This window comes from Amblyraja radiata, chromosome 7 (assembly GCF_010909765.2).
Source record: "Amblyraja radiata isolate CabotCenter1 chromosome 7, sAmbRad1.1.pri, whole genome shotgun sequence".
Classification (NCBI taxonomy): domain Eukaryota; kingdom Metazoa; phylum Chordata; class Chondrichthyes; order Rajiformes; family Rajidae; genus Amblyraja; species Amblyraja radiata.
Window position 1 is genome coordinate 21,566,872 of NC_045962.1, and position 22,202 is coordinate 21,589,073.

General features: G+C 41.3%; 1 protein-coding gene across 3 annotated transcripts in view; it reads left to right on the plus strand.

The window, feature by feature from the left end:
* Window positions 1-22,202, plus strand: part of pde1a (phosphodiesterase 1A) — a 414,651-nt gene that overhangs the window by 329,255 nt on the left and 63,194 nt on the right. For all 3 annotated transcript variants that reach the window (XM_033023816.1, XM_033023817.1, XM_033023818.1), the window contains 4 exons: window positions 12,901-13,014; window positions 15,878-16,060; window positions 21,144-21,210; window positions 21,301-21,417. In XM_033023816.1, the coding sequence (XP_032879707.1) occupies window positions 12,901-13,014; window positions 15,878-16,060; window positions 21,144-21,210; window positions 21,301-21,417 (481 nt within the window). The remainder of the gene's footprint in view (window positions 1-12,900; window positions 13,015-15,877; window positions 16,061-21,143; window positions 21,211-21,300; window positions 21,418-22,202) is intronic.

The following is a 22,202-nucleotide window of genomic DNA, read 5'->3' on the forward strand; positions in this document are numbered from 1 at the left end:
ATCTCAGTCTGAAGAAAGGTCTTGGTCTGAAACATCACCTTTTCCTTTTCTCCAGAGATGCTGCCTGGCCCACTGAGTTACTCATACATGTTGCGTCTATTCTCTACTGCTGCTCTAATTCTTAAAACAAACTTGAATAATAGAAATACAAGTTAATTTTCAGCAAGGGAGACTTGTATTTCTCTCTTTCCCATTTCTAACTGATTGTTTCTTCTTCCTTAGATGCTGCCTGACCTGCAAGTTCATCCAATATTTTCAATTTTCATTTCAGATTTCCTGCATGATCAATGCAATTCAATGCATGATCAGTTTAAAAAAATAATATTTTCATCAGCTTGCCCGAACTGGAAGATACAGGCAAAAATACACATATCAAACATAACTTTGTGTAGATGCATAGGAATATTCAAGTATACTTACAGAAATGTTGCTATTTAACAAAATAGATAATAATAATAATAATACATTTTATTTATGGGCGCCTTTCAAGAGTCTCAAGGACACCTTACAAAATTTAGCAGGTAGAGGAAAAACATGTAAGAGGAATGAAATAAATAGTAGAGACATGACTAGTACACAAAGTAAAGACATAATTCAATTCAAAACACAATATGAGGCAATTAATGCACAGATGAAAAGGGAGGGGGACGTGGGGCTAAGGATAGGCAGAGGTGAAGAGATGGGTCTTGAGGCGGGACTGGAAGATGGTGAGGGACACGGAATTGCGGATCAGTTGGGGGAGGGAGTTCCAGAGCCTGGGAGCTGCCCTGGAGAAGGCTCTGTCCCCAAAACTGCGGAGGTTGGACTTGTGGATGGAGAGGAGACCGGCTGATGTGGATCTGAGGGACCGTGAGGGTTGGTAGGGGGAGAGGAGGTCAGTGAGATATGGGGGGGGGGGGGCAGATGGTGGAGGGCTTTGTAGGTGAGGATAAGGATTTTGTAGGTGATCCGGTGGGAGATGGGAAGCCAGTGAAGTTGTTTGAGGACTGGAATGATGTGATGCCAGGATTTGGTGTGGGTGATGAGTCAGGCGGCTGCGTTCTGGACCAGTTGGAGTCGGTTGATGTAGGTGGAGCTGATGCCAAGGAGAAGTGAGTTGCAATAGTCCAGTCGGGAGGAGATGAAGTACTCTTTGATATATCAATGCAATTCTTCTCAAAAGAAATATCTAAAAGTACTCTTTTAGATGATGCTTTTAGATATTTCTTTTGAGAAGAATTGCATTGATATATCAAAGATAGACACAAAAAGCTGGAGTAACTCAGTGGGACAGGCAGCATCTCTGGAGAGAAGGAATGGGTGACGTTTCGGGTCGAGACCCTTCATTGATATAACATTGTTTGATTAATTTAAATTCAGCTCATAAGCCGTTCACTTTTCTGATGTCAGAAAGTGTTTCTCAAATGTTAGATCAGTGTGAACTACTAGGTAAATACCAGAGAACAATTTCAGCAGGTCAATTTCCTTGAGGCAAGTGAAGGATTGACATACACCAATGGCAAACTATACTTGAAGAGTGAATTACCTCACCTGAGCCATTTCTAGTACACTGAACTGAAAAAATGCTAGGGTCATTTGGCTCATTGATTTTTCACTTCTGTCTCATTTTGTTTAGAAAATAAATTTGTAGTGTAAGTATGATATGGAGGAAAATCCTCTCTCCTATAATTTGCAGTAACAGATCCAGTTTTTCAGTTTTAACTAATTTTAGAATGAAGAAAAGAAAAACAGAAGGGTTCTTTGGAAAACTGCTTTATATTTATTTCACCAAAATAGTTAAGTACCAGCGATAAATGCCATGCAAAATTTACAATTTACTTTCAGGATGCTCTCAAGATGTACGTGTATAGCGTTAACCAATTCCACTTGTTTGCGGGCCGCACTGATAGTGGCTGGGTGGTAGAGGGAAACGAAAGAGAAAACATGGTTGGAAATTGGACAGAAGATGTGTGAGTAATTATGTGGATTAAAAAGATTTTGCTGAAGATGTACTGTAATTCTGGGAAACTTGAACCACCATAAGTACTAAAGAAATGACATATCTGTGGTTACCAGCAAACTCTGCACAGATGGACATCCACACAAACATTAAAAAAAATCATTCCCATCCTCTGGAATAACACAGATGTTACTCACAGAAACTATAACTTAGGTGAAAAAATCAGTAGAAAATAGGAAGAAATCGTTAATAAATTTGTTTGGGCCTTTTTTTATCGACAGATGCCGTTGGACTCATTGAGTTCCCCCCAGCAAATTCGAGCATGTGCAGTCTCTTTTGTCTTGACTACACAAAGGAGTACTTTGCCCGTTTGAAAAACTTTTGAAAATTATGTTCAATGTGTTGCCAGCATGCTAAGTAATGTAAAAAAAAACACATTAACTGTGATGGAAACCTAAGGTACACAGTAATCCATCTGTAAGAACATGTTTAGGTTCTATAATGATAAGAATGACAATTGGAGGAATTATCTAAAGGCTGACATCGGGATTGTGTAAGTATACAATTCCCTCTGTTGAGCAAGATTATGCAAAAGCTCTACATATGTAATAAATTGTGCTTAAAGAGATAGAAGCAGATTGAAAGTTGGTGCATCATTGAAGCTTTTTTAATAATCACAATTAATATATTTTGCCAAACAACAATAACAACTGAAAAATACCCCAAAAGAAAACACAAAGAATTCAAATCCCATTTACAGCAGAGTAATTTCATGGATCTTGCGAGCTCATTGGTATAATTTGACTTGCTAGTGGATGTAATGTTGCCTTGTGACATAAAAGGCATCAAGGGGGAGATCAGGAATCAGCGTTGGGGGAGATCAGGAATTTGGCATTGAGTTAGAGGAAGGGCGGCATGGTGGCACAGTGGGAGAGTTGCTGCCCAGCAGCGCCAGAAAACCATGTTCGATCCTGACAGTGGGTGCTGTCTGTACAGAGTTTATAAATTCTCCCCGTGACTGCGTGGGTTTTTCCCAGATGCTCCAGATTCCTCCCACACTCCAAAGATGTAAAGGTTTGTACGTTAATTTTGCTGTTTCCGTGCCATATCTCTAAACGAAACGAAACTCAACATAACAATGATTACATTGAATGGCAGAGCAGGCACAGAAACCTGACTGGTCTATCCAGCTTTGTTTTTTTCTGTTTCCATTCACCTTACCTTTTGTACAGTAATAAAGATCAGACAAAAGATTTAAATCAAGCGAAGGAGCAGATTTGTATAGTAAGACCTGAGTGATCTCCTGGACAAGTGTCGATCGCCTGGATTGGGGTCGGAGAGGAATTTCCCGGATTTTTTTCCCGAATTGGACCTGGGTTTTTATCCGTTTTTTTGCCTCCCCCAGGAGATCACGAGGTTCTTGGGGTGGAGAGGGGTGATAGCGGTATAAAGGGGAGGGTAGTGTCTTGTGTTCTGTGTCTTGTGTCTACTGTTTGTGGGTAAGTGTGTCTGTTTAGTGTTCAGCCATGAGCGAATGGCGGTGCGGGCTCGACGGACCTGGTGGTCTACTCTCGCACCTACTTTCTATGTTTCTATTTGTACCCTTTGCAACAGAATGATTTTTCAACACATATGCCTGTAAATTCAGCTCTGGAAGGTGGCACAAAATTCATAGAGTTGTACAGCACAGAAATGGGCCATTCAGCCTATCACATCCATGCTGACCTATTTGCCCATCTATATTAATCCCCTTTGCTGTGCTGGGACCATATCCTTCCCTATTTAAATGTCCGCCTACAGTAAATTCCTCCTAAATGTTGTCATCGTATCTAATTCCACCACCTCCTCTGGCAGGGGTTCCAGATTTCATTTACTTTCCGTTTAATTCAGTAGAATAGATTCTGGAGGCAGAATTCAGTATGCTGGCAACTCTGCACATATCCCACTTTTTCTTTTAGCACTTTCTCAGTTGCATTATCATATTTTCTGGAGGCACAAGAAACTGCAGATGCAAAAATCTTGAGCAAAAAGTAAACTGCTCGAAGAACTCAGTGAGTCAGGCAGCATCTGTGGAGAGAAATTAACTGACGGTGTTTCGGGTCGGGACTGTATGAAGAAGGGTCCCAACATGAAATGTTGTCTGTCCATTTCCCTCTGTGGGTGCTGCCTGACCTGTGGAGTTCCTCCAGCAATCTGATATTTGCTTATCATATCTTCTTTTATTTAATCTCTCTCACCTTGCATTGTTTTACAGACCTCCTATGATTTATGTCCTCTCTTCTCCTCCCCCCCCTCCCCCCATCTCTTTTCTCCCCCCCCCTCAGCATGACATGCCCCAACCCCTGGACTTCTCTGCATCTTTTTTCACTAACTCATTTCTGTTTTGACGGCAGGTTATTGACTTGAATTTTAATTCTGTTTCACTCCACATATGCTGCCTTCCATACGAGTATTTCCAGCACGTTAGATTTTATTTTAGATTTTCATCATATGCGTTGTTTTGCTTTTGGATTTATAATTTTCAATTTATTTAGAGTTCTGCAATATTTGAATGAGGGAGATTTTTGTAGAAATCTTGTAGACGCTTATGAAAATGTAAATCCAGTATAATTCTGTACAGTGTTCCACTTTAATTAGCATCAAATGTAGTTCCCTTCAGAACCAAATTGGTTAGTGAACATAGAGATGCAAAATAATGAACAATATTTCTGCTATAAATACTTACTGTGGAATTAAAATTATTTTTAAATCCTTCCAATTCACAATTAACAACTTCTCAGTAACTTAGAATATTTTGCCATGGTTGAAATATAGACATAGAAAATAGGTGCAGGAGTAGGCCATTTGGCCCTTTGAGCCAGCACCGCCATTCAATATGATCATGGCTGATCATCTAAAATCAGTACCTCGTCCCTGCTTTCTCCCCATTTCCCTTGATTCCGTTAGCCCTGAGCTATATCTAACTCACTCTTGGTGTCAGGCATTCCTGTACGACTGTGTGGAAGGTAAAAATTGCAGTGATTCAAGACTTTATCTCATCACAAAGCACCTCATAACTAGTGAAGTTTCTAAAATGCAGCTGCTGCTGTTGAAAGTATACAAGAAGTATGAGTGAGACTTGGACATAAGACTCCTTGGGCCTATTTTACCATTCAATAAGATCTTGTCCTCATCTCCATTTACTTGCCAGATCTCCCACACCTTTGATTGTCCCAGAGTTGAAAGACCTATTTTTACCCATAATATTCTCAATGAATCAACATTCACAGTTCTCTAAAGCAGAGGATTTCTAAAGCTTATAAGCTTTTCAAGAAGAAATTCTTCCTCATATTTTCCTGGATATTTTTAAGGCGGTGATTCATAGATTCTTGAATAGTAACGGTGTCAGGGGTTATGGGGAGAATACAGGAGGATTGGGTTGAGAGAGAAAGATAGATCAGCCAAGCTTGAATGGTGGTGTAGACTTGATGGGCCAAATGACATAATTCTGCTCCTAGAACTTATGAAATGAACTCATCTCAGTCCTGAGTGGCAGGCCCCTTATCCTCAGCCCTTAATTATCTCACAAGGTAAATATCCTCATTGCATCTATGCTGTCAAGGAGCCTGAGTATCTCATTATTGCTATTAGTCATCTCCCTTTCTTCTAGACTCCCAATGATTCAGATTGATTCCTCACAACCTTTCACTCATCAACTACCTTATCCCAGTAATTAGCCGAGTGAATTATCACTGCACCATCAGCAGAGAATGTATGGTCCCTTAAATAAGGAGATCAAACATTGTTTAGTTTAGAGATACCACACGGAAACCACCGAATCCACGCCGGCCAACAATCACACGTACACCAGTTCTCTATTTTCCTAGTTTCATATTCTGCTCGCTCGGGGCAATTTACAGAAGCCAATTAATTTACAAACCTGCACACTTTGAGAACGTGGGAGGAAACTGGTGCACCGGGAAAAAAAACCCACGCAATCACAGGGAGAATATACAAACTGTGTATATACAGACGCCATCTGTAGTCAGGATCAAAAGCGGATCTCTGGCACTGTAAGGCAGCAACTCTACCACTGTATCATTGGTGCTGCCCTTTGTGGTATACACTGTGAGTGGGCCCTGTGCAGATGCAGCAAGACTTACCTACCCTGCTGCTTCATTCTCTATCAAGGAAGATCAACATTCCATTTCTCTTCTTATTAACTTGCTCGGCCTGCATTCCAGCTTCCCTCATTTCTTGTAGGATCTATCTGGGTCACAACATTGGAGTGTCTTGTCATTTACATAATATTCTAGAGGCAAATGCAATAGATTCCAAAACATAATATTTTAAAACTTGAAAAAAGTAACCTGCTTAGTTACTCCAGCACATTGTGGCTCTGTCTGTAAGCTAGCATCTACATTTCTTGTTTTCAGCTTGACTAGCAATAAGCTGATACAAGAAACTGCAGATGCTGGTTTACAAAAGGAGACACAATGTACTGAACTCAGGCAGCATCTGTGGAAAACATGGATATGTGACATTTTGGGTTTGACTGAGTCATCAGAAACGTTAGTGTCTGAAGAATGGTCCTGACCATAAACATCAACTATCCATGTCCTCCAAAGGTGCTGCCTGACCTACTGAGTTACTCTTTGATTTTGTGTCCTAACTAGTTACGTTTTTTTTATGGAAAAGAGAAAGTTGACAAGCATACCAAAACATCTGAATGTTCCTTTATACCTGCCTTGACATATTGAACATCCCCCTCGTTTACTGGGACAGTCATCATGGACTTTGCTTTGTAATCTTACACAAGGATAGGACAAATGCTGCCCTTTCTCAGTATAGCATTAGACTGTTGCCTCACTTCATTTGTTTATGCTCCGAACTGCAGCTTGAACCCATAACCTAGAACTCAAAGGAAATTCTACCACCAATTAATCCAAACTGACACAACATTTACTTTCTCTATTCTTTCTGTTTAAAACAAAATATATACAATCTGACACTGAATTACTTCCATAAGTAAAACTTCCTGTTTCACCACCATCTTACAGGCACATAATAAATAATCTCATCAAACTTGCTCCCAAGTTTTCAAACTATTGTTCGAGCTACTTCAGGCCAGTGAATAAAGGTAAGTGACACCATACAGAATATTTTTTATTCGGCTTAAAATGGCAAATTGTTCCTGTTGCTTCGAGTTAGATTCACATTTGTCTCTTTGATTTGGATTTGCAATAACAACCAAACAAAAATAATTCATTTTGTCATTATCCTTACAATAGTGGTCTTAAAAGGAAATAGGAAGACTTGATTTGCTATAGCCCCTATCAAGTCAAGTTTTAAAAATACTGTACATAAATGCTGGGAGTACTGGCATGACAAGGCAGAGAAAGGGTGTGACAAATGAAGTCAAGAGAGTTTATTGTCATGTGTCCCAGAAGGACATCCCTAATTCTTTACCCACCAAAGTAGCTATTTAAAAAAAGTGTCAGCCAATTTGCACACAGCCAGTTCATACAAATATTGATATTAATGTGATAATGTGCACATATTTTTAGTCATACTAAGCAAAGAATAAATACTGCACACCAACCATGATGCCTCCATTCTTCATTGAAATAGTGCACAAAATCATTTCTACCTGAGAAAGCAGATCAGTCCATAATTTAATGCTTCATCTGAAAGAAAGCACCTCGAACACAGCGGTACACATACTATTCCAGGCGAGAGTCTCTGCCTGGATCTTCATATTGACGTCCATGAAGTTTGTCTTCAGAACATTGTTGCATGGAGGCTAGAATGTTACAAACTATATAACAATGAACATATAGAACATTAAACAGTCCAGCAAAGGAACAGACCCTTCAGCCCACAATGTCCGTGCTAAACATGATGCCAAGATAAACTAATCTCCTCTCCTGCTAGTGAACCATATCCCACCGTTCACTGCATATCCATGTGCCTATCCAAATGCCACTAATGCATCTTCCTCCACCACTGCCCCTGACAGCGTATCCCAGGCACCCACTACCTGCTGCGTTAGAAACCTGCCTGGCTTATCTCCTTTAAACTTTACCCACCTCCCCTTTGGTTATTACCCAGAAAAAAAGTTCTGATTGTCTACCCAATATATGCCTCTCATACTTTTATATGCTTCTATCAGGTCTCTCCTCAACCTCAGACATTTCAGAGGAAGAAATCAACATTTGACCAAACTCTCCTGACAGGCGATACCCACTAATCTGGGCAGCATTCCAATAATCCTGCAAATCCTGCAAGTTAACATTTTTAATGAAACATAGGAAGTGTTAATAATGAAAAAATGCCACAGGTTACATGCCCCAGGTTACATGTAAAATTACAGCAGTTAGACTGAGTGATATGAAAATATGCATAAGTATAATCTTTGAAAGTTATTATGAATTGGAAATATGCTCAGTTTCTGTGTGTTCAAGCTAGGAGATATTCATTTACTCAGGAACTAACTGTAGGACACAAATTATAACCGGGAATGCTAACAGCATGAAAATCCCCACACAACACTTGAAGCCATGTAACATGCTAAGGATTTCACAGCAACAAAGTGAGATTTAATCATATTCTTAAGAGTTTCTTAGTAGTCGCATGATATCCTCAAATTATTTCTGTAAGATAATTAGCAGATACAATAGGCAATGGAAAGCTGTGATTAGAGGAATGAAGCCTGTATGATTCTTTTGTTAAGCATAAAATTTGACCCCGAAGCCAGCAATGGGTTGGGTGACACGGGTGGAAGATTATTGACCGAGATGAAAACTCAGTCATTTATAGCATGCAGTGTACATGGCTGTATTGATGCATGTAGTATGTAGTGTACATGGCTCTGTTGATGCGTGTAGCATGCAACGTACATGGCTCTATTGATAAGTGTGTTAGCTTATGAGACACTGATGTCCACTAGATGTTTGGAGAGACAGCAGGTTGTAACATCACTTAGAATGTAGTTCATTGGCGACCAGTGCTACCAAACTGCAGCTAAAATCTCCATCCATTCTCTTAGTTTTGCATCAAAGTCCCTCACCCTGAGCACAGGATCCCCCCAGGGTTGCGTCCTCAGCCCCCAACTGTACTCCCTGTACACACATTACTGTGTGGCCAGGTTCAGCTCCAACTCTATAATCAAGTTTGCTGATAACACCGTGGTGGTGGGCCTGATCTCCGATAACGATTAGAAGGCCTACCGGGAGGAGGTGGGTGATCTGGCCCTCTGGTGTCAGGACAACAGCCTCCTCTTGAATGTCAAAAAAACGAAGGAGCTGATCGTGGACTTTAAGAGGGCACAACATCCGAGGACGTACACACCATTGAAGATAAATGGGGATACTGTAGAAAGGGTGAGCTGCTTTAAATACCTGGGTGTCCACATCACAGAGGATCTGACATGGACATCACACGCTGCCGCACTGGTGAGTAAGGCAAGGCAGCGCCTTTACCACCTCAGGCAGCTGAGGAAATTCAGTCTCTCTGAGGATCCTCCAGTGCTTCTACTCAGAGGCTGTGGAAAGCATCTTGTCCGGAAACATCACAATTTGGTTTGGGAATTGCTCTGCCCAGGACAAGAAGGCTCTGCAGAGAGTAGTGCGTTCAGCCAAATGCACTATGGGAACTTCACTTGCCCCCCTGCAGGAACTATACATCAGAAGGTGCAAATCCAGAGCCAACAAGATCATGGGGGACCCCTTCCACCCCAGCAACAGACTGTTCCAGCTGCTACGGTCAGGCAAACGCCTCCGTTGCCATGCTGTGAGAATGGAGAGGATGAGAAGGAGTTTCTTCCCAGAGGCCATTAGGACTGTAAACTCCTATCTCACCAGGGACTAACTTACTGTACCAATTTACTGTTGTGTGGTGTATTTTTAAAATTGCTGGGGGGGGGGGGGGGGGGGGGGGGGGGGGGTTTCCTCCCAAAAATATGTAATATGTGAATATGTGATTCTGTTCCATTCTGTTTTGTAGTTTTTTTGCACAACCCGCGAGCATTGCCACTTTTCATTTCACTGCACATCTCGTATGTGTATGTGACAAATAAACTTGACTTGACTTGCATTTGTCAACTGCAGCTATTTTGTAAGCTCCCCATCTCATCTTCTAGATTGAATTTTCCAAATTTCCAAACTCATAATTCTGGTGTTCTTCACACGCGCACATACTCACGCGCACGCACGCCCGCTCACACATGCATGCATATCTGTCCAAATAGTTTTCTTCTCTCTTTAGCTTTGCCTTCCCCACCCCCTCCCATGCCTGGTCCATCTGCCCATTACCACTTCCCTCTGCTTCCACTCATCACCCAGCAGCCGCTGTCCTATCCCTCTCCCATCTGTCCACCTGCCCCTCGTCCCTCTTGCATCTGCTTCCACCTGCCACCTACCAGCCTCTCTCTCACCTTTCCCTCGTACAATTCCTCTTTCCTCTTGACCCAAATCATTCCACATACACCTTTTGCCTGCTCAGATGCTGCTTGACCTGTTGAGTTCTCTCTGATTTCTGTTTAGTTTTTGTGTTTGAAGGCTTTCTGCAAATGTAGTCAAATAGCATCATCTACCATGATGACTTACATTATCATGGTAGATGATGCTATTTGACAACCTGGAAAAGGTTTCTGCAGACCCCACACCTGTAGGCTTGCTTCAAGTTGAAGTGATTCCATTCCTTCATTGACCAGCATGCACAACATGCCCTGACGTTTCATGCCTGATATCCTGGATGAAGTCATGATGCCGCAGTCTATTGTGAGGTTTTCACCCAAAGTAAAAATAGATGCTGGATGACAAGACTGATCATGTCGCTCTTCCCTTCCCTGTGCAACCAAAGCACACATGGCAAAGTTCATGTGACAGAAGCCATGCTCATTCTGAGATGTAGTGGAGTATTGCATTAAATCAAATTCCTGCCACTAGGAGCACTTTGATGGTATGATACGATATGATACGGTAGAAATTGACCTGCCAACAGTCATAAAACACAAGACACATGAGATTAAAGTGACGAGTGGAAAGGATTGGGGATGTATAAAGATGTGGGGGGTGGGGAGTGGGGGCTGGGGGAGGGGAGTCAGTCTACCCCACGACAGAAGGGTGAGGAGTTGATGACTTGTAACACTCAGCAGAGCTGGTCCAAGATCCTCGGATGTTTGCAAAGTGCTGCAAAACCTTGTTGCCATGAAGTCTCAGTCCTTGCCACTACGGAGCAGGTGGAAGACAAAGGGTCTGGGCAAATGTGCATCTGAATCTGACAAACATGTTTGTTATGTTGAAGAGTTGGCTATAAACGGTGGCTCTGTGGGACTTGCAGAGATGCTACGTTTTCCAGTGCAGGTTGGAGCAGATGAATGTTAGTTGCAGGTACAGTGGCGAGAATGTAACGCGTTGAGTAATGCGTGGGGTTGATGCCGTGTTTTCTGGGACATGCCATTCGTAGCTCCATTCCCTGAACCTTGACCAGGTGTCTGGGGTCATCCACCTTCCTGGGCTATTCTAACCAGCATTGGCCTCCACTGCAAACTCCTTTCACCATCCTCTGAACATGACCATTGAGCCTAGCCTGGGTCCCTGTGGATTCCAATATCTCATCCCTTTTCCAGCAAAGGTAACTTCAGAATACCGTAGAGTAGGCTCTCACCCTCATTGCCACATGAATGTTTGGCAACCCACAATTTATGACTCCCTCGAGAGACTTTCATTTAAGAGGTGCATCTAGTTTTAACTAATACAAGCAAAACTTTAATATGTATATGCCACTTAGGAAATTAAGCCATATTGCAATGTGCTAAAGCTTTCAAATGCATGTTTAGAAATGGCGGAACATTGAAATCATTACATTTTAATGAGCAGAAATGTGCTCCCTCTTCACTGAGACAAATAAGCTCATGTTTATCATATGTCACAACCCCAGCTGGTGTTTTTGGCAACTATCCTATTTGAATCCCCCGCCTAGGATGTTTCCATCAGTTTACCATGAGGTTTCAAGAATTTCTAAATCAAACAATAATATTATTCTACCTACATTGGATATCAGTAAATGTAGTTCCTGGCTCTTTGGAGGTTTTCTCAGCCTAATAACTACTTGCTGCATCCACAGGGCTGGATCTATTTACACAATAGACTTACATCAATGCTTTGGAACCTAATTTGACTTCCATCAGAAATATCTAACCATTTTTTTCTGATAAAACTCCATCATGCTTATATTGATGAGACAAGGTGAGCACAGCAATATTCAATATTTTCCTCTTATTGTTAGCTGCAAGAAATAATCTGTCTTACGTGGCAGAAATTTAAATATCATTGAGCCATTGGTACAAATATCAATCACGCTTACTTGGTCTTTGTGTTGAAGTTATTAAAGGTGTATCTCCTTGTACAGTATTTGTGTGCCATGTGAAGGCTTTTCCCTCCTTTTAAGGGGTTGATATTCAGGATGAAGATAAGACAGACTATAAAGTTAAGGATCAATCTTCAGTATTCGTTAATAATTTTAGAATTACTTTCGAAATGAATGGAGCACAGGTGAATACGCTGCAATAGCTCAAGGGGAAAAAGCATTGCAGACCTTAAGCTCGGATAGGATAGCACATACAATGGTTCAAATGCAAGTTCAAATGCAATGACGTCTGTTGATCTTCACCGGTGTAGAATAAAGTGCTTTAGCTCTGCGATTTCACTCAGTGCAGTAGCAACTTGATCCATTACAACTGCAATTGAAGAAGTCCCTATATCTGATTCATTAAACTTTTTGTTATACCTTTCTTAGGATCAGAACCCTGACGTAATTAGCAGAACATCAACTAAAAGAGATGCCCTCACTTTTCATGCTTCCTCTTTTGTTAATGAAGACTTTACAACCCTTTAGGATAAAGTGTTATAAAAAATGGGAAAGCAACCCCCCACTTTGTGTGTTCAAAAGATGTATAATGTAATCTCTTTCTATTTCAGGCTAAGATGTCTTGTGAAACAGCTAGAGAGAGGTGAGATCAATGTGTCAGATTTAAAGAAGAATATTGAATATGCAGCCTCGGTACTGGAAGCAGTTTATATTGATGAGACAAGGTGAGTTATTGCCTTTATATTTTGGCACCCTATAGAGTTTTGCATGTGATTTATTCACAGTCTTTAATGCTCATTTTGTGTGTATGTTGACAAAAATTACATTCCCTGTTTACAATCTGAAAACAAATATTTTATTAATGTTTTTGGCTCAGCCTGCAAAGCCTACATCCTTTGGAATTAATTAAAAAAAAATGTGCACAATATTAATAGGGCATTTTTTTAAACTACAGATGTGCATAACATTGCTGACTCCCCTCTCCTTGTAAATTATTTGTGTTATACTTGAAAATCTAGCAAGGATTGCTTTTCAGCATCAACACATTAGAACTGGTCAGAAATGTAGCCACTAGTAAAAACTGGAAGCAGTTTACATTGTTGAGACAAGGTGAGTTATTGCCTTTAAATTCTGACACCCTATACTGTTTTACGGGTGAATTATTCACAGTGCCCATTTTGTGTGTATTTTGACAAAATTTGGCGTGGTTTACTTAGTCAAAGGAAAACACCATCAAAAGGGACATATAACACTTGACTGTTGTAGGAAGGAACTGCAGATGCTGCAGTTAGACAAAGTTAGACAAAAATGCTGGAGTAACTCAGCGGGACAGGAAGCATTTCTGGAGAGAAGGAATGGGTGACATTTCGGGTCGAAACTTTCAGTCTGAAGAAGGGTCTCGGCCTGAAACGTCACCCATTCCTCCTCTCCAGAGATGCTGCCTGTCCCGCTGAGTTACTCCAGCATTTTGTGTCTGTAACAGGTGACTGATCTGAATACATCCTGTTGTTAAAGTCTGGCTGTCTCAGTCTTAGAGCCTTACACACGCATTCCACCACAAAGTTCTGTTGTGACGGTGTGTGAGGTGTAATTAATCTATTTTCCACTGGGCTCATACAAGGTTAGTTGCAAAGTAGAGTTGATTTGGACAACCATAAATATCTTCTGCGATGTCCTGGTCAAATCTTTAGCTTTAGTTAATTGCATTCATCTATTTTAATATTGCATTTGACTATACTATCAGTTCTTAACAACAAATTTTGGAAGAGAAAATATTTGTGCCTTTACCCATTTTTCAGTTATCATGTTTTATGCTTATCAGATCATTAGAGGTAGCCATTTCCCATCCTAATATGACTGTGAAAATTATATATAGAGCTATCCTAAATAGGAACAAGAGTTAAACTGCACTTGTTGTAAAGAAATATATGCAGGATTCAAGGATTCAGATCAATGAATGGAGAAAGCACAAGGTGAAGAGTACAAATGACTATTTATTCGAGCAAAACACAAGAAAAACACAGAAACGCTATCAACTATCAATAAAGAAACAATACAAAATAACAGGTCTTGCTCCCCTCTGCGTATTCGAGTCTCCTGTCTGTACTGGCTGGCACCGGCACACACCACGGTCCAAGCTCTTCCTCTCTCTCTCTCTTTGGTGAAGATCTTTTCTCTCCCCGAAGATGAAGCTCATGCTCTCATGGTAGAAGCATGTATTTATATAATAAAATGTATCTCTAAGAACAACTTATGTGTCAAGCCAGCTATCCTCCTTGGTACCATAATGGCATGCGTTATGTGTCCTACCATACACCGAGCTAGTCTCGGATGTCTCTGGGAAAGTAAAGCTTATCTTAGTGACCTCGCAGGTGTCCTTATGATCTACTAGTCCCTTTGAATTAGCCCAAACATCCTTCGAAAACATCTACTTGTTTTCCTAAGCAGGGTTTGAAATGCAGTGCTGCTAATTTAGCTAACAACTCAATTTTAGCTCACATAGACTCTTTAACCCATACATTACTTGTCTGATCCCTGAAGTTCTTGAAATGTAATTAGCTGTTTTGTGTGACATCCACGCTAAGATTGTTTGAAGATGCTAGGAGAAGCATGTACCAAAAACATAGGCACATTGCTACCTTGAGCCCAAAATCAAGGATTCATGTGAAATTGAATGTCTATAATTGAGGCTAATAACTTGAATTCTATCACCTGCAGTTAAACAAGTTGGATCTGTGTTCTTTGGAGTTTAGAGGAATGAGGGGTGATCTTAGGGGTGAAATATTCAAGATCCTGAGGATAAATGTTGAGATGTTTCCACTGGTGACAAAAGGGACGTAGTTGCAAGGCAAAGGTGCAGTCATGTACCTTTTTGGAAGCTGTAACTGGAAGACAAACAAGAGATGTGTAATGGATGTTGCATAGTCTTGTGGCATCTTCTGTAAAAGACAATATTGCAGATTAATTACATGGAAACAGTGTCACAGAAATAATTTTGAAATAGGAGATATGTATTACATATTAAGGGAATCAAATGCAAAATCTTCCAAGTTTATAAATAGCATCACAAGGAGACAAAGAACAGAAGAAAAGATAAAGAGATTCAAAAGAGTTTTAAATAACTGCACCAATAGATGATATATGCAGTTGAGCGCATTGCCTGGTAGAATCATTATGTAATTATAGTTAACAGAGTAACAGTTACAGTATGTATTGAATGGAACAATATGAAACATGCTGACCTGGAAAGCAATTTGGTTTGATGATTAAATATCATGTAATTAAAATATGTCTGTGATATTTGTAAAAAAAGTCAGATAAGTTACTGCACTCAATAAGGAGAAGGAGGAAACACAATTTAAAAAAAAGGTATGAATGCGGCACAAGGCTGGGATTTTAACCCATTCTAGAATATTGGTCATAATTAAGGTAATTTTGAAGAAAGATTCACTTTCTTTCTTTCAGACAGCTCACTTGCTCTAGTATTCAAGCTAAATTATCAAAGTATTCAACGGGCAGTTTGTGCCTTACTGTTTCTCTAGGGACAGAAGCTCCAGGTGTGAACTCTATTCTCTGTTTCTTCACCAGGCGTCTCCTGGACACTGAGGACGAACTCTGTGACATCCAGTCGGACTCCGTGCCATCAGAGGTTCGAGACTGGCTGGCATCCACATTCACCAGGAAGATGGGCGTGATGAGAAGACGACCCGTGGAGAAGCCGAGGTTCCGCAGCATTGTCCATGCTGTTCAAGCCGGCATTTTCGTGGAAAGGTACAGGGACGGGAATCCGCAATGCTATGATATTCGAGCTCCAAGTGATAGAGAGTCTTAAAGCCATAGAGCCATACAGCGTGACAACAGGCCCTTCTGCCCTATTTGCCCACACTGACCAACATGTCCAATCTACACTAGTCCCACCTGCCTGCATTTGGCCCATATCCCTATAAACCTATCTAAATGTTTCTTAAACATTGCAATAGTACCTGCCTCAACGACCTCCTCCAGCAGCACGTTCCATACACCCACCCTCGTTCCATATATTTGGGTAGTATGTGGTAAGGTTTTATCTCAAGAGGCTTTGACAAGGAGGCTGAGCAGTGATAGGTAAAATAAGGTCAATCATTTTTCTCTCGCCATGTCGTAGTCGGGATGGCACTTATGACAATTATATGCTCCTCCTGCAGGATGTGGGAGATGAGAGAGGCTTTCAGTGTCTCTGGTAACTAACTGTGGAAAGTACATCCACAGGGCAGCACAGTGGCACAGGAGTTGAGTTGTTGCCTTACAGCCTCAGAGACCTAGGTTCAATCCTGACTTTGGGTGCTGTCTGTATGGAGTTTGCACATTCTCCCTGTGACTTCGTGGGTTTTCTCCGAGTGCTCCGGTTTCCACCCACGCGCCAAAGACGTACAGGTTATCTGCATACAATGGTGTCTGTCTTGTCGCTTCTTGTGCTTCTTGTGCATGGTGGGGGAAACAGTGCTGCGACATGAACATGAACGCTATTTCCTTGACCCCAGGGGATTCAGTGAGGTGGTCACATCTAAGTTGTAGATTGCACGTTGGTGGGTACCCACCAAGAGAGGTGCAAGGGGTGGGCTGAGAGAGCAGGATTGCCCTGTGGTCATTCTTCTCAGTAGCATGGATACCATTTTGGATACTGTTGAAGGGAATGAGCTCATGGGAGAGCAGCCACAGCAGGCAGATCTATGGCATCGTAACTTGCTCTGATGCACAGCAGGGCCGACTGAAGTCAGTGAGAGATATAGTAATAGGTGATGCGATAATTAGAGGGACAGACAGGAGATTCTCTGGTAATAAAAGAGTTACCAGGATGCTTGCTTCCAAGGTGCCAAGATCAAAAATGCCTGTAAGGTCTTGGAGTTAGGTCTCAAAGCGGGAAGGAGAAACTCCAGAGGTCATGGTGCAGATTGGTTCCAATGACACAGGTCAAACAATGGATGAGATTGTGCAGAGTGCATATAGAGATGTAGGCAGGAGATTAAAATGCAGATTTCAAAGGTAGTGATCTCTGGATTACTTCCAGTGCCATGTGCTCATGCGTGTGCTAATGGGTGTAGGAATAGGAGGTTAGGGCAGGTGAATGTGTGGCTGAGGAACTGGTGCAGGGGGCTGTGGTTCAGGCTTTTTGGACCACTGGGATCTCCTCCATAGCAGAGGTGACCTGGACAAGAGGTATGGGTTGTATCTGAACTGACGGATGAACCAGTATCCTGGTGGTGTAAATATGCTATTTCTAAGCTTCCCTCCAGTCTAGTTCAGTCAATAAAATACTGATTCAAGCACTGGAGCAACTAAACTTTATTTTGGATAACACAACACAAATTCCCCAATATGATATCTAACCACCGCGGGTTCGATCCTTGTATCTGCTTGGCCAACCCCTTTAGCCTCGTGCAAGCAGAGACACTCCAAAGGGTAATGCAGTCCCAAGCGCTCTTCCAGAAGATCGACAAAGGACCTCGTGGGGGCTGCCTTTTATAGGTCCCCAAACCTCGAGGGGCCGAACTACATGGAGGTGGTCTCTGTACAATCCAATCAAACATATTGATTACAACAGTCATAATTGACAGTTCCCTAGCCCAATAACATAATCTTAAATACATTGTATTTGGAAGAAGCTTCCAGAAGGAAGCCAACACAAATGAATAGTGCAACATGTGCCTTGGCTTTCAAACAGTTCCTCCAAGGCTCAACATTTCAACCAATCAACAATTAACAAGATAACCGTCTCGCTACATTATTTATACTATTTACAATGCCCTTGCAGTGATCCAATCAAAGTGATGCATTTAAGGTTCGTTTGCAAAACTACTATACATTTTATCAAGTTAGGAGAAACAAGGAGAACACCTGGATCCTTCACCATCCTGCATATCATTCTAAGCCTAGACTAGCTGGTGCCATCCAAAGCCTGTACATTTCAGCTGACAAGGGTTAAGCAATTCTGACAAATGCAGGGATCCTCCATTTTATGGTGTCTTTAATTTGGTCAATATTAACAGTGGTGGAAGAAGTGCGGTCAGCTCCATGGGGTTGGTCTAAACTATCTGCAGAGGGTTGAGACCCACAGCTGCAGTGAGGCATATGAGAAGGTTGAGGCAAATACAGAAGTTAAAGAGAGCAGGCTCGTTAGACAGAACAGACAGAAGCTCAGCAGGAAGCCACTGAAGACTGGCAGATGATAATTCTGTTTATTCAGATGGCGCTGGGATGTTGTAGCTATTGTAGGAACATCAATAACTTGGGCATTACTCTGGAAATTGAAATGAAGACTTATCAATAGCAAAAAATAGGAGAGGGCTACAGCTAAGATAGTCAAAAAATGCTGGAGAAAAGCGGGACAGGCAGCCTCTGGAGAGAAGGAATGGGTGACATTTTGGGTTGAGGCCTTTCTTCAGACTGAGTTTCAGCAGAGAGGGAAACTAGAGATATGGAAAGATACAAAGAGCATGTAAGATGTGAAAAGGACAGATCAAAGCAGACAATGCTCAAGGAATTGTACAATGGTTGATTGCAGAGGGCTACACTTTTCTGGCTTCATTTTACTTAAGCATTTATAGAGACTGATGTGAAGAATCATACCTTTAAATTAAATAATATTCTTCCCAGTAGTGGAGCACTTAATTTATGAGGAGAGACTGGAGAAACTCAGTCTTTTCAACTTGGTGTGGAGGAAATTAAATGGTCATGAATGGGGTATATGAAATTACCAGGGGCATTGATATGGTTGACTGGAGGAAACACTTCCCCTAGATCAGAAATAGAAAAAAATAGAGCTCATAGGTTTTAGGGAACGGGGAAGAGATTCAGAATGAATATGAGAATTACCTTCAGGGAATGATAAGCACCTGAGAGAATGTGTAAAGCTGGGTTACTGGCCACTTTTCCAATGAACACTTGAATTCTTGGGTAAAGAGGACTGAGAGTGGGATGATTAGATTAATACAGAAGTGTTCTTACGGGCTGCCATGGGTGGGTTGAGTTGAATAGCCTGTTCCCATGCTGTACAATGTTACGATTCTGTGATGAGCGTATGATGAGTGTATGATCAGCGTTTGAATTGCATTGGGCCTGAACTCACTGAAGTTTGGAAGGATGAGGGGGTTCTCATTGAAACTTACTGAATTGTGAAAGGCCTGGATAGGCTGGATGCGGAGAGGGTGTTTCCACTAGTAGGGGAGTGTAGTACCAGAGGGCATAGCCTCAAGAATAAAAGGGCACACCTTTCGAAAGGAGATGGGTGACGTTTCGGGTTGGAACCCTTCTTCAGATGGGTTCCTTCATGAAAGCTAAAGAGAGCACCACCTCTGTCTAAAGAAAAGGTCCAACCCGAAACGTCACCCATCCTTTTTCTCCAGAGATGCTTCTTGGCTCGCTGAGTTCCTCCAGCACTTTATGTCTAGATCACATAATGCTGCACATAAATGCAATCATGTCATATTCAAGTACAATAGACAAAGCAATTAACTTTACTGCTGTATCAGAACTTACAATGCAAGTTTATGTGGATGACAATAATGATATCCAAACCTTTGAATAGAGTGCAAACCACTGCAAGTGCAGAACAGATAATACAATGTGTTCAAGAAGGAACTGCAGATGCTGGAAGATCGAAGGTACACAATGTAACTGGTATCTGCTTATGTTACAGGATTTAACAAGGAAGTAAATTTCATCAAATGCATCAGGATAAATCCCATAGGGATTACACTCAGCATACAATCTCTCAAACGTATATCCGCAGTGTACAAATAGGTTAATCCATGCTTCCGTGCTGATTGTGGCTTCACTTGGATTTAGAAGATCACTGTGTTGGTCTATCTTGAGCAGCAGATTCATCTATTGTGCTCAGGCACGTCAGAGTTGCTGATTTGCTGCAGTCACCTCCATCACCGTCAACACCACCACTAATACCAACTCTCCCCCTTCTCAGTAAATTTGGAAACCCCCAAAAGAACCTGTCAAGCCGAAACTTAGCAAAAAAAGAGGAAGTTTCATAAAAGCAACTGAGGTACAGAGAGAAGTGTAGCAAAAGATTAGGCAAAGGGCATTTCTAAAACTTAGGGTTTAAGGGTTTAGACTAGGCTTTAAATATGTTTGTCTGTGAAACTAATATACAATTTGAAACTTCATCAAAAACCTGCTGGGTCACACATTTACATTAACATTGTAATTCTTGTACTTGACCATGTATGTTTATGATACAAGGAACTGCAGATACTGGTTTACAAAAAAAGATAAAATTGCAAAGAAACTCAGCGGGTCAGGCACCATCTCTGGAGAAGGGTCGGAAGAACGGTCCTGACCCAAAACGAGTCTGAAGAAGAGTCCCGACCCAAAACATCACCTACCCAGTTTCTTCAGAGATGCTGCCTGACCTGCTGAGTTACTCCAGCACTTTGGGTCTTTTTTCTATATTTATGACACAGCATCATAATTTCCCCCTAAATTACCTAAAGGAATATCCCATGGTACATGATTTGCCAACTTGTGACATTGTGTAGGAGATACTGCCAACCACGCAGTTCCTGACAAACATCACCCTTTTCCTCATTGCTCTTGAATTAAACATTTTTTAACTATATTATTAATAATTACGTTAAAGGAAAACTGATAATCTAAGCTTCATGGTTCAATTTTACTTTATTGTTACATGTACCGAGGTAGAGTGACATTCCCTTTTTTGCATGCAGTTTAATAAAATCTTACTACACATAAGTTCCCATTATCTTTGTTCCTGGAATGAGCAGGGAATTATAGATTAGATGTTAGGGATGCTGATGAAATCTGTTGGCAAGATTTATACCTTCTTTATTGTTTTGAATTCAAGGATGTACCGAAGGACATCGAACATGATAGGACTGACTTATCCAACCGCAGTGATATCTGCTCTCAAGGTGTGTGGCAACACTCATTTTAAAACTTATGATGAGGTTGGAAAGAATTGACCAATGTGACTAAATTTTCTATCTCTTCTCTTCCCGCAGGATGTTGATAAGTGGTCATTTAATGTGTTCGCACTCAATGAAGCCAGTGGAGACCACGCACTGAAGTTCATCGTGCATGAGCTGTTCACCCGATACGACCTTATCAATCGCTTCAGGGTCAGGAGACTTTTACAGCTTTGTATTAAATTAAAATAAATCCAATGGTTAACAAAAGTCAATACCAACACAAAAACTCTTGTTAAATCTATCAGGTTTTAATCCAAATGTATGTGGCAGACAATCAAATGCAGGACATTGTAATGTATGTAATTAGTTTATCTTGAATAATATCTACTTAAAAATAATCTATTCATTCTGGCAGACATTAGACCACAGATGTACACGATGATGCAACAATTCCTGGCATCAACAAGTAAAACCCTGGAACTGTGGGATTAAAATTCTATCACCCAATGTCTACGCAGACACGTTCATCAGATAAAGTAGAATATAGCTTGTGTTAGGATTCGTTTTCTACAGATTTTTCCTCCTGTGTTGTGTCGTTTTGCTTCTGTGGACACTTTGAACCGGGTGGATGCTGATGCTGTACTGAGCATGGCAGACATTATAATCACTGCCATGTTTTTTTAATCAGGCTGAGAAATACATGGTGTGAGGCAACAAGTCCAAAATATTTAGCGGACTCACCTAAATGGATGTAAACCCTGCTGCAGTGCTCCAAGGTCAGCCACTGCAAACATTTAAAATCAGATGTCAAATAACAAAGTGTGTAGGAAGGAACTGCAGATGTTGGTTTAATTCGAAGATAGACACAAAATGCTGGAGTAACTCAGTGGGACAGGCAGCATCTCCAGAGAGAAGGGATGGGTGACGTTTCGGGTCGAGACCCTTCTTCAGACTGATGTCAGGGGAGTGGGAGGTGCATAGATAAGGAAGTGTAT